General features: G+C 36.8%; 1 protein-coding gene across 1 annotated transcript in view; it reads right to left on the bottom strand.

Moving 5' to 3' along the window:
* LOC124553503 (putative vitellogenin receptor) overlaps nucleotides 1-13,104 on the bottom strand; it is a 148,450-nt gene that overhangs the window by 91,262 nt on the left and 44,084 nt on the right. Inside the window, exons 22-26 of the mRNA XM_047127356.1 lie at nucleotides 13,017-13,094; nucleotides 11,364-11,424; nucleotides 11,088-11,308; nucleotides 6,272-6,487; nucleotides 2,454-2,625 (exon numbers count right to left, since the gene is read on the bottom strand). Of these exons, the coding sequence (XP_046983312.1) occupies nucleotides 2,454-2,625; nucleotides 6,272-6,487; nucleotides 11,088-11,308; nucleotides 11,364-11,424; nucleotides 13,017-13,094 (748 nt within the window). The remainder of the gene's footprint in view (nucleotides 1-2,453; nucleotides 2,626-6,271; nucleotides 6,488-11,087; nucleotides 11,309-11,363; nucleotides 11,425-13,016; nucleotides 13,095-13,104) is intronic.

Below are 13,104 nucleotides of genomic sequence, written 5' to 3'. Positions count from 1 at the left end.
TCACCAATTTAGTATTGGAGGGCAGCGTGGAGGGTAAAAATCCTAGAGGGAGACCAAGAGATGAATACACTAAGCAGATTCAGAAGGATGTAGGTTGCAGTAGGTACTGGGAGATGAAAAAGCTTGCACAGGATAGAGTAGCATGGAGAGCTGCATCAAACCAGTCTCAGGACTGAAGACCACAACAACAACAACAACTATTCCCTCTTCATACACAGCTGCTATTTCACACAGAAGAGATTATTATAATGTCTTTGCAAGAAGACAATATTGGAACACTTAGGTCTAATTGGTTTTGTTTAGCCTAGTTTTTAGAAGTCTAATCCTAATTTCTTTATTGGTTGCACACCAATGAAGTTTCACTGCATTTTCAATTCTTAAGAACAAAAATTTTTTGCATCTGCAGAAAAACCAGCAGAATGTGTCACTTGTTTTAGCTTTATCATTTAATGTTTCACCACTTTAGTGTCACTACATATTCATTATTCTGCATATCTTTCAGTACTTTATGAAAAGTATTTAAGTAATGTCAACATGTTGCCCACTAATTTCTTGTGTAATAGGGAAGTTACATTCAGCCTGGTGGTGCCAATTTCAAATTAATGAAATCACTGGGGCAACTGATGCTATAAAACTTTTCAAATTTTACAGTTGTCTCGCAACTTACAGTGAACAAAATGCATTGTTATGAGGAAAAATACATGAAAGCAAGGTGAAAGCAATTTTGAAGGAAGGAAGGAAGGGTTGTAGTCCCTACATTTTAGTCTGTCCATGTAAGTAAAGCTGAAATATGGGAAAGCTAAAGAAAATCTTTACATGATATTTAAATTCCATCAGAAAGCAAATATTTAAAAAATTTTAAGATACTTTCTTGGAAAGAGGTATTTGAAACAAAGTAGTTTAAGTCTAGTGAGATGAAGGGGCTAGGCTCAGAAGGGTAATAAAGTAATTGAGTCAAAATACAGAAGATTGAAAATGCAGCTTGTGAACAGCATTAAAAGCTTTCCTGAAAGTTGCTAAAAAAATTTAACATTGTTAAACTCTCCCAAATGTATTTGTCTGGTATATTAATATATGGGAGGAAAACACTGGTAAGCAGTACAAACAAAGAGCAGAAACAGTGGTGCTGGAAAGTGAATCTACTCATTATTTACTATTTAATTTCTTTTGTGTTTTGATGTTCATTATTGATCGATATTTGTACTGTTCAATTATGAGGAACTTTAAAGGTTTACATTCTGGATAAGCCAATTATTCATTGACACTCATTTTCATGTCTAAAATAGGTGCAAATAGGAGTGTGCATCTTAGTGGCACTGTGAGGGAAATGCAACTACATTTTTTGACAAGGCATCAATGAGCTGCAGTCTAAAAAGTCACTTTGAAGCACAAAATTATCCATCTCTGGATAGTGGTAAATAAAAGAGTACCTTTTAAGATCACATCAGTATTATTTTTGAAACAGCTTAAATACAATGTTGAATAGAAACTTAAGTAGTGCCAAGGGTTATTCGAAAATTTTCAAAGTAATTTATTATTTGTAATTAGCTACAATGAAATATTTTGTTATTTGTGTGGAAATTAATTTTCAATCATCACCTGTGAATCGACTACAAGTCATCAGTATAGCCGTTTCAGGTAAGTTGCCACTATTTCCAGACTATCAAAAATTTTATTTAAGCCTGAACTGCTGGAGTTCATTACTTTTATTAAAATTTCAGCACAAACTAAGATGGCAGAGCACAGTCTCTAAAAAAGAGCTAAGCTAAGGTTTTGTACTTGGCAGGCCTAAAAATGCTCACCCAAAAAGTCAGAGCAATTTATTTGGAAGTGCTGTGCACATTAGATGCTTTATGGCTGATTACTGCATATCTTGAGGTAATTACAAGTACCATTGCAATATTTGCACATTGGTTATGGCAACTATCAATTTGTCTATCACTTAACACCCCTTCATGTACAATCTTGTGATCATGAGCTATTGTTTTCATTCATTATTCTAAGAACTACAGTTTATGAAATAAATACTATAGAATATGGCTCAGGGTTACATGGGTAAATCTGTTAACTACTGCAGACAAGTAATTGGGGAAAAAACGTATGGCAAACTGACTGAAGTGATTACATGGATTGACACTGAGGCATCAGAGTAATTTGGTATTGGAAGGAAGTGTAGGGGGTAATAGAAGGAGACCAAGGCTTGAATACAGTGGAGTATTTTCAAATGGATGAACAGTATATGGAAATGGAGATGAAGATTAAGACACATGCACAGTACAGGCTGCAATCAAAGCTGCATCAAACCATTATGAATGGGAGTCATTTCCTGCTTTTCAGGACAGGCATTTAGAAGAGGGTACTATTCCTTATTAGAAAGTTTAAGTGCTGAACATCTAATAGTATCCTCACTTGCCACACCCTACCAGTGGTGCAGGGTGCATTTGGAACCTTACCCATTCTGTGTCAGGAGAGCTATTCCCCTGGGCTTCCGGACATCCTCATTCACAAGCACAGTGCATTCTGTCCCAGTTTTCGTGCAGACTCCTATGTAGCTTTCTTCACCATCAGTGAAGTAGATGTTGCCTGTTATGAGGTCCAATGCCAGGTCTTCTGGTAGACTCAAACCTGCACATTTTGAACCATGTCAATTTACACTTAGCTCACTTCTAACTCTACAATCCACATCAAACTAATTTACAGAAAATCATTCATGACCTAAATAAACCTATCAGAGCAAAATGACATTTCCCCTCTAATCTCTGCTGAAGAGAAAGGCAACAAATTAATTTTTTGAAGTGACTGATGACTCCAAACCTTTGGCTCTGGGCCTACACCCAATGATACAAGTCTCACAGCCCTTTATATATTTAACCAAAAATTAATACTTTCCTTTTCAAACTGTAAAAAAATGGAATCAAAATGTTCTTTCTTGTTTTGTAGGCATGTATTATGGAAGAAAGTTTCCTTGAAAATTTCAACACAGGAACACTGATACCGAGTGTTTTGTATTCAGTACTCTTTCACAAATGTAGAAGTGTAAAGTCAATATTTAGATTTCTTGTAAGCAACAATTTTTAATTGCTGTGAAGTAAACACACTGACAATGTCAGGGATGTTTCTTTATATAAGAAGTCTAGTCTTGTCTTGTCTTAACAGAAAGTATATTTGGCAGAGCAAGGAACACAAAGTCTGCAATGAACAGTGAACTGTTAAAGAGCAGGTATTCAAAATTCCCATTACAAACTGAGGACTTTTAGAGGGGAGTCTGTACATAATATTTTGAATAGGAACCCATGTCTGGAAACTTACCATTTCCTTTTCTAAACAGTTTCAGTTCGGATGAGTAACTCTTCCACTTCTGCTGGAGAATGTTAATTAGGCACAATTCAGTATAGTTATTAGATAATTCAACAGGAAACTTTCACAGTGCTTATGCATTACAACATTGGCTCAGTGTGGTAACCACTCAAATTGCAGATGTACTTCTGAAGCATGTTTTATACTCTATTGCACTGATATCTCTTCAGTTTTTAGTGCAACAGCCATAACTAGTGCAATCAGATCTTTCCTCCCCTCCCTGGTTTTTACCAGCTTGTGGTTAGTCAATAGCTGTTTGAAGACTGAGCCCACAAAACACATGAAGTAAACATGTCCTTAAGAAAATCCTACCGTAACACATGGTCAAGCAATTTTTGGCAGTACTGGCCTACAAAATTATAGTACATGCAGAGTGAAATCTCTGCCAGCACTTCATATTAACAGAACAATCTAAATTCAGGATGCTGTAGATAAACTGAAATCAAGCAATGTTGGAGGGCTTATTAAACTGTAGACCAATTACTACTAGAGTTATTTGGGCAGTTGGTATGGCCGGAGAAGAGAAAGTGCAGACTGGCAATAGCTGCCAAAATGAGAAATTTTTGGTAAAATCAAAAATTTAAATGTTACCTGAAGGAATTTATTTTGAGTAGTATTTTATGGTATTGAAACACAAAGTGCAGAGGCGAATAGAACACTTTAAATACAGTGCTAGAGAAGAATGTTGAAGATCAGAAGGCTATATCTGACAACTTGATAAATATTAAATGAGTAATGGTAAAGCAAAAGGCAGTGAAGCATGTGATCAGTCTTCAGACAATATTCCAATGCACACCATAGTGACTGCAAGAATTAGGACAGCACTTAGAAATTTTAAGAAAGTGTTAAAGCATGCAACAAAGCCACCTAAACAAGGAAATGAGTAATGAACATATGTATAAAAATTGAAAAGCAAATAGTACCAGGTCTTTAGTTTTGGCTAAAATATCATTACACAATTTCACACCAAATTAAATGGGAAGACTTCTCTAATGGAAGTGGTTAGATAAAGTGTCAGCAGTATTTAACTGAATGAAATGATCGTATGGCATTGTTGGCCGGGGAGGCCCCATGCGGGGAAGTTCGGCCGCTGTATTGCAAGTCCTTTTTAGTTGACGCCACGTCGGCGACTTGCAAGTCAATGATGAAATTCAACTGGTTATTGTACTAACTTTTTAGGCACTATACTATGTAACCATATTAATGGTAACAGCGACGTTTTTAGTATGCAAACTTCATTTCATATTTGTGAGAGGTTGATTCCTGATCAATAGTATGTTAAAGCACATCAATACTCCATTAAGTGCACATACTCTGTATCCCGATGCCAATTTATGCTGCTTCACACATTTTGGGTCAGTTTCTTACAATGAGTGGACAAAATACAAAACTTTCAACCTGAACTCTGCAAAATTAATATATAATCAAATTTGTGTTGTATAAATCTTACTTTGGAAGAAAATTTGAACCGTCATGCTCATAGTGGAAGACAACATTGTTTTCACAATTCATATACACCATAGGCAACCAGCACTATATGTAAAAAGCTAAATAAGAACAATGCACTTTGTCCAGATACCCATTATGCTTTGTGTTTCGGCTACACTAAGTTACTTTTCAGCTAATTATGGACCTAAATTTAAGTATAAAGCAAATTAACTACACCTGCTCAAAACACCTAGCTCTAGTAGTAAATGTGTTAGAAGTACTGTTGAACAAGAAACAAAATGGCAGTTATATCAGTCCTTTGTGTCATAGAAATTAGTCTATTTTCTGAACACCATAGCAGAAGGATACACTGCATATTTTGAGGCACTGCTGCATCAAATTCTGAACTGAAAATTCCTCTGAATAAATAGGTCATGAATAGCACCAACCAAATTTGTATGGATCAAATTTTACTTATTTTCCTATTTCAGAAAATGTTTACTGGTCAGTTTAGCTTATGCTCGATGCCAATGTTTTCCTGGAACAAAGGAATGTAATCTGGGAACAGTGTATTGAAAATAGGGAAGGAAGTTACAGGAACAGTGTATTGAAAATAGGGAAGGAAGTTACAGGAAAAGTAAGGATTGGTTGGTTAGATAGAACCATACCACAGTCTTATAGGGAAAATAGGTAATGGATTAACTCCCCATCTCATCACTTACTGATGATTTGTAATTTTTCCCTATTCGTTATACTTTAATTTTTTTACTTCAGTTTCTACACCTACATACATACTCCACAAGCTGCCATACAGTGCATGGCGTAGGATAACCTGAACCAATACAAGCCTTTTCATCTCCTGTTTCACTCACAAACAGTAAAGGGGGGAATCGACTGAAAATACCCCACTATGAGCCCTAATTTCCTTACACAGACTATGTTGGGACGGATGGTAGAATCCTTCTGCAGTTGACAACTTCTTTCATCTGGGGAGGATCCAAGCACTCTAGCAGACTCAAGGATGGGTCATGTGAGAATCCTATATGCAGCCATAGATTAATCATACCTTCCTAAAATTCTCTATGTGGGTTTCCAACACTTGTCTGATTCTTTGACTGCACATCAAAGTAGTTGACACTATGACAACAAGGGTTTATCAGCACCCCAAGACTTTTCCAGGTACTTAAAATTTGTGTTGACCTGGTGAACAGAAAAAAGAATTGTAAGTAGTTTTAGACCAATGCAGTAGTGTAACCAACAAGAAAGACCTGCAGGTTGTTTTACTTTACTACATCCTATGAATTTCATGCACTTTGGCATGTTCGCATTAATTTTGCCTCATGTCCTGAATTGCCCCAGATTTAGGGTCTGCAGGGAGAATATCAGTTCCCTCTAGCATTTTTCCAAAATCCTCTGCATGACAGAGAATCTCGAACATCCAACACAAAGGATGAAACTAGCAGGCTGATCTGTCTGTCATACTTGCCTGAAGACACGAGCACATCAGTAATGGAGCCATCGTGGTTGCTCCGGATGATGGCCTCTTCTCCATTGCGGACACTCGTCCAGTAGATGTACACTCCGTCATAAGCCACTCCCGCCACATGCTGCTGCCCGTCTGCCACCAACCTGTACACCTCGTTCCGCATGAAGTAAACCCGAACTTCGGTCTTTGTTGAAAACAGCAAGACAGCTTCTCCTTCTGCACATAATAGCAAGAAATAATGCCGTTATTTCTCAAAATATTACAATATTATCTACAAAGCATACTAGTATCTTATTTAAAATAATCTGAATTGTAGATTATATTCAAAATGCTGTATACACATCAATTATCTGCACATACTTTTCCTGGGGTTAAGAATGAAAATGGGGGGTGCAGAAGAAACTGCAGTAAGACTGGTGTTGCTGCACTCTACAATGGATTCTATTATGTGATTACTACAGTGTTGCAGCCTCAGTCCGGCATGTCAAGAGCACAGAAAGTGAAGAGAATATTGGAAATCGCAGCAATAAGAAAGAGAGAGAGAGAGAGAGAGAGAGAGAGAGAGAGAGAGAGAGAATTATGGATGCATTATTAGTGGAATGGGTGCACTAGCACTGGCTTTAGCCAAAGAAACAATTTGTGCCATAGCCAGTACTTAATCCTGGGTCTCTTGCCTGCCAAGCAGATGTGCTAACCATCGAGTCACTGTAGCAGTTTGGTTAACAGCCGTTCCTACTACCCTATTCCAATGCCATACCTAACAAACTTATTCACACCTCCAGCCCATTTTGCCCTCTGAAAGGGCCAATGAAGGTATGAAGTTAAGTTCACAGTAGTGAGGGCATTCACCTAAGGTAATCTGCACCTGTATTAGTCATACTGCTACTGTGATGTAATGGTTAGCACATCAACACAAACAGGAGACAGGGTTCAAGTCCCAGCTGTGGCACAAATTTTAATTCCTTTTAGCTATCATTGTCCAAGAAAGTTGACATCCCTATAACAAATTCTATCAGATCAATGAAAGATTTCTGGAGAAAACTACTGTTAATGGCTTTTTGATCATGACAAGGGAAAGCAGGGAATTTTCATCGCCACGATAAATTTGCATTGCGAACATTCATCAACCTGGTAACATGAATCAAATGCCATGTCTATTCTGATATGTTATTCAACACTGAACTCAAAATGGGAATCTAGTATCGTGAAATGAACTTTTGGCAATGAGAAGCAAAGATGTTCACGTTTCTCCTGGAAAGCTTTCATGGACTAGTGAGGAAGTCCAAGGTAAGCTATAAAAGAGAAAACTTGCCCATCCCTGGAGGTCTAACATCTGTCCTACAACCACTACACATACAGAGTAATCAGTCATTCAAAGCTGCACTTTAACAGCAATATGCGTAACGGATGGCTGATTAAACTGCCAAGTTCACACTGAGTGAAAAATTAAACAGCCAGATTCGTCCCAGATATGTGAGTGGGTGAAATATGCACGATTCTCCATACTCTACAAGCAGATGTGGAAAAGAATCCTTAAAATTTATCACATTAACTAGATGGTACTGAGAACTACACTATGAGAAGATAGTGACAATGATTCTTTCACTAGTGATTATGAATAGAATCTTGTCAGATTAATTTTCTGGAAATAAAGCCAACTTCTTTCCTCTCCAAGTCAGGCTGCAGATTTTATGACCCATTATACACCCTAACTTCATGTAGTACTGGCCCATAAGCTTCACTTTTCCCCAAAATTTATCCACAATGAGTTTTTGCATAGCAAACTCTTTCTCATATCTTAGAAATGCAGTAACAATTCCAACAGTACCTGGCAATTGTACATGTAACTTAGTTATTACAGGGCAGGTACAGCTTTTCTGTAACTGGATGGTTAAATTGTGTTACCCAGTGGGTGGCGAGATATGAAGAAAATTAATGAACCTTTAAATTCAGCACAGTTATGCCAACGTCAAACTAAGTTATTTGTTACATAAAGATTACATCGAACACAAGGCAGATCAGTTTTGGCAAATCTAGTGTGCTAGGTATTGATATCAATGAGCTGTAAACAGCTGTTTAATCATGGAAACTAAATGAGGAGGAAGCTTGCAAAGATCTTTTCACTTCAAACTACAATCATTTTGTTTGCATAAGGTAAGAGGCGAGATTCTTGTTTCTTGAAAAACAAGCTGTCTGGACATACCACAGAAGTATTGGTTGGCAGTTTAAAATTTTGCCTCACTGTTTAAGTACCTGAATCTTTGTGGCTGCCATGATATTTTACTAACAAACTGTTCACTTAATCCAAATTCAACACAAACCAGATTTAGGATACTGAATAAGTCGTCTCTTGGGAGATTCTGAGCAATACCATAGTGGACTATTAAGGAATATGTACCTTATTAAAGGTGTACAGAAAAATCTGATTAGTGTGATGTTATCACAGAGCAAAGAATGCAACCCCTTGTTATAAGGATGCATATAACAATTCTAGAAGGTAATGTATGTGGTCAGTGACTTACATTCTCATATCTTTTGTATCAGTAACTGACTGGCAACTGATGCATTGCTCAGAATGATGCTTGGGTAAGCACAATTACTTTGACATAGGACTTCAAGCCTGCAGATATTCAAAGTTACTGCAGAGATGTTAACATATCTTGGAAATTTATCAAGCATTCACTGTATCCCACAAGGTTAAAAACCATCAGCCAGCCTTATGTACAAAATGTCTACATACTTCCTTTCCTGCATAAACCATGAACTTAAAGGTTCTATTGGGTGCAGATGTAGGAGGCATTTTTGTGCAGCTGTTTATTTTCCTCCATGCTGGTATAAGATTAGCTGTATGTAAATGTCCAGTGACCGTGTCACATGTGCTCATCCGATTTGAATTCAGTTAAGTTTTAAAACTTAGCAGCAATACTTTAAGTTTTGCCAAAAGCTTGCCAACATCCAAGTAAGAACCAACTAAGCATGAACATGGTTCCAATGACAACGCCATGAGCAACTCTTTGATAAATATGTGGTACAACTGCAAAAAAAAAAAGGGCTGAATTACACTATGGCAGATACTCAAGTCGAAATCAATGGCACTGATCAAGTGTGAGCTATGGCCACACAGTTCGTTGTCTCATTGTGCAAGATCTTGTGATGACAGGAGCTAGCATAGGATTTGCACATTCAATTCCTACTAACTACAAAAACTATCTTCAAAATGTGATGAAATGGTAAAGCTAGAGGTTTTCCAAGAGTTCCTTTCCACAAGTTAAAAAATTAGCTGTTTTATGTTTTATAGTGACATGGTGGATCTCTGTGATAGGAAAGAATTTGTCAGAAGGGTAGGTCAAACTGGTAGTCTGATGTACTCCGAGTAGCTACACTTCAATTATAACCAACCAGTAAGTTCAGTGAGGTCCAGTGTGGACTGTAATCTTATGGCAACAAAATTTGGTAACTATTCTAATGTGCAACCAGTTTTCATTTGAAAGAGTTCCACTGGCCTGGGTGGCCAACAAGTTGTAGGCGCTGCAGTCTGGAACCGCGTGACCGCTATGGTTGCAGGTTTGAATGTTGCCTCTGGCATGGATGTGTGTGATGTCCTTAGGTTAGTTAGGTTCAAGTAGTTCTAAGTCTAGGGGACTGGTGACCTCAGAAGTTAAGTCCTATAATTCTCAGAGCCATTTAAACCATTTTTTTGAAATGGGTTCCAATTTTGACCACCAGGTGTGTTGTACAGCATCCTGGTATCTCTGGCACTCATACAGAACAAACTGTGCAAGTGGCAGTTCTCGATGACTTTCAGCTTACATTGCATTCCTAAACCATTAGGTATGGAAAGCTTTCAGATTTTTCTTGCCTTCTCAGTGCCAGATTTGCACCTGCTGGTCAACAATTTAATGTTTTTCAGCAAAAATCTATTTCACATTAACATTAAAATACCCACCAATTTCACTGCCATAAGAAAACTGCAGCTCACACTGGGCCACAGAGTAGCTGAAATTTGATTATAAACAAAATATATGCAATGTCTTTCCTAAAATTTGATATTAAAGATTTTAATGGTGGCCACTTGATGGCTAAGCTTTGGATCTGGCAAGTTTGAGACAACCCTTTTGTTTTAGTAAACAGTGATGTTAAGGCTGTTATACCATCAATGGCTAAAGGAGTTTCAAATAAAGATGTATGAACATATTTTTGCTTAAAAAGAATGATATCTAGGATCATATTACAGTAACAGACATCAAAATTGCATTTTTTGAGATAAAGATTTGGAGGGGAAATACCTAAGTATTTTACAACACATTTCATTCACTTGCCTGCAAAAGGCAGATGTCTCAAATTTATGTCTCAGTCCCACACACAATCTGATAGGAAGTTTCAACATCCTCGTCTGAATAACGAGACCGTAGCCGGAAGATTAGTACAAGAAGGAACAGAAGTGATGAAGACAAGTACAGAAACCTAGCAATGTTCGCATAATGAGAAAGTTTGAGGTACAGGATCAGAAGAGGAAACAAAAAGTGCAGAACAAATTTCAAAGGTAAGCATTTAAGGAGGTGTTTGGGGAAAAAAAAAAAAAAAATCAGCTTTTTATAAGGTCTAAAGTCACCGACAGTGTGGAGTGCATATTGTTTTCAAATGTGGCTATGAAGAAAAATTCTTTACGTGAGTGGACTGAATTATGAACAAGACACTTTCAGCAATATGAAGACATTAGTATACAGAGTGAGAAAACTTCAGGTGGGGTCAAGGAATTGACCCCAGCCGAATCTCACTGAAGAAATCAATATGTGTACTTTATGGAAGCACTTACCATTGACAGTGCAAGTGTGGTTATCACTTTGCAAGGTGTAGCCCTGGTCACAGAAACACTCATAGCTGCCGTGTGTATTTCTGCACTTCTGGGAGCATATGCCATACATCTTGCACTCGTCAATGTCTGGAAAAATTTCAGTGACAATACAAACATCTGCATCATTTTGGTGATAATATAAACAAAGACATGTTTTATAATCTGTTTTTCCTCTAAAGAGGCTTCACAAAAATTGTTACACAATCAAAATTTGTTACTTTGGCCTCGTAAGGCTACTGAAGTCTTGCTGTTAAGCTACAAACTGATATTTTGAAGACATGATTCCACCGTCTTGATCCTAGGGATTAAGTCTATTGTAAATCAATTTAAATCCTTAGTTTACCCACCCTCTCACTTGTTTAAAGTTTGGGAAGATGAAGTGCTAATGACCTTTTATGGATGATAACGAATTTATCTAACACGACAGTAGAGGGTCATGTTTAGTTTTGGATTAAGATATCTTTGCCAGTAATAAGCAGGTTTTTACCATTTTTTAGCTTAATACCACACTGTTACATTCTGGTCATTACATCTGCCTCACTCTTAACACCAATGAATGGCAGTTTTCAATAAACTGTCTTACAGGAGATGAATAAATTAAATATTACCAATAAGGGATGATTTTACAGTAATTAAGATTTGTCAGCTAAATATGAATAATGGAAGTCAAACATGCATATAACTGCATGCCCACAGGTTGCAGAAGGGGATAAGTTGTTAGCCATTACCACAAAGGCACTGTCCCAGAATTTGACTCTTGGAAAACCATCATGATGACTTAGAGGGTGAGCCATCATTCGAAATCTGAGGCAATTTTCTTAATTTTATCTTTTAGTTTACTTTTGATATTATAGAATTTGCAAAGCAATGAATAATTTATGATCTTCCAATTGTGTCTAAAATTGTTCCAATATTATGAAGACATACTTTGGCTGAAGACTTCCCAAGTCTGCTGCCACAGCTATTTTGTATCTTAAGGAAGGAGGAGAGGGGGGGGGGGGGGGTAGGATGTCAAATGGGATGACTGAGCAGGAGAGAGACCACAGGAATTTTCAATTTCCTGTGTCTATACTTTTAAAAATAAATTCATTAATTCATAAACCTTTTCAGAATGACCAGAAAGGATTCAAGATTTACCCTTATAGTGGTGGAAGTTAAAAATATAAAATGATTTATTTTTTACATTTGTATTGCACCTTTTGTTTGCTTACCATTGGCTGCATTTGTTATAGGTAACATTTTCTTCATAATTAAGCGAGATTCTTTGATGAATTTTGCACAGCATACAAACCACAGGTTTATGAAACTAGAATTTTCCAAATCTATTAAAAACTGGTAAAACTAGAGATAATTAACTATAAAATTTGAGTTTTTTCTAAGCATGATGTTTAAAATGTAACAGCACATTCCTTTTTTCATAACTGGAATCATTTCTAGAGTTTCATACACCTGGAAGTATGGTTTGTATGCTGTGCAAAATTTATCAAGGAATTTTCTGCTTATGAAGAAGAGTACCTATAGCAACAAACAGCCAATAGAAGTGAAAAAAAAAAAAAATGATTAAATCAACTGCTATGATTGTTAATCCTTCCTGGCCATGCTTACAAAGTTTTATGAATTTATTCGTGAAAGTATAGACAGTGGAAATTAAATTGTCCTGTAGCGTGTCTCCTGATTCAAGACTGCCTGTTTGACATTCTATCCCCCTTAATTTAGCTACGTAAGACTTCTGCACTGGTGAACTTCTGGGTTTTGAGTTTCACTTAGAATGAGCTAAAATATTTTTATCTGAATTTATGATTTCAGAAATTAAATGCAATTTTTTTCAATTTAGTAAAATTGATAAGTGGGATATTTGTTTCTATGTTTTGCCTTAAGGCTACCACATACTTCTGTTTTTCATTAATCCTTTCGAACATCTTTTAGAATCAAAACCTGAAGCAGAAGTCAAAACCAACAAGTATATTCCTTGAAAAAT

Source organism: Schistocerca americana, chromosome 11 (assembly GCF_021461395.2).
Source record: "Schistocerca americana isolate TAMUIC-IGC-003095 chromosome 11, iqSchAmer2.1, whole genome shotgun sequence".
Classification (NCBI taxonomy): domain Eukaryota; kingdom Metazoa; phylum Arthropoda; class Insecta; order Orthoptera; family Acrididae; genus Schistocerca; species Schistocerca americana.
This window is presented reverse-complemented; position numbering and strand designations above follow the sequence as displayed.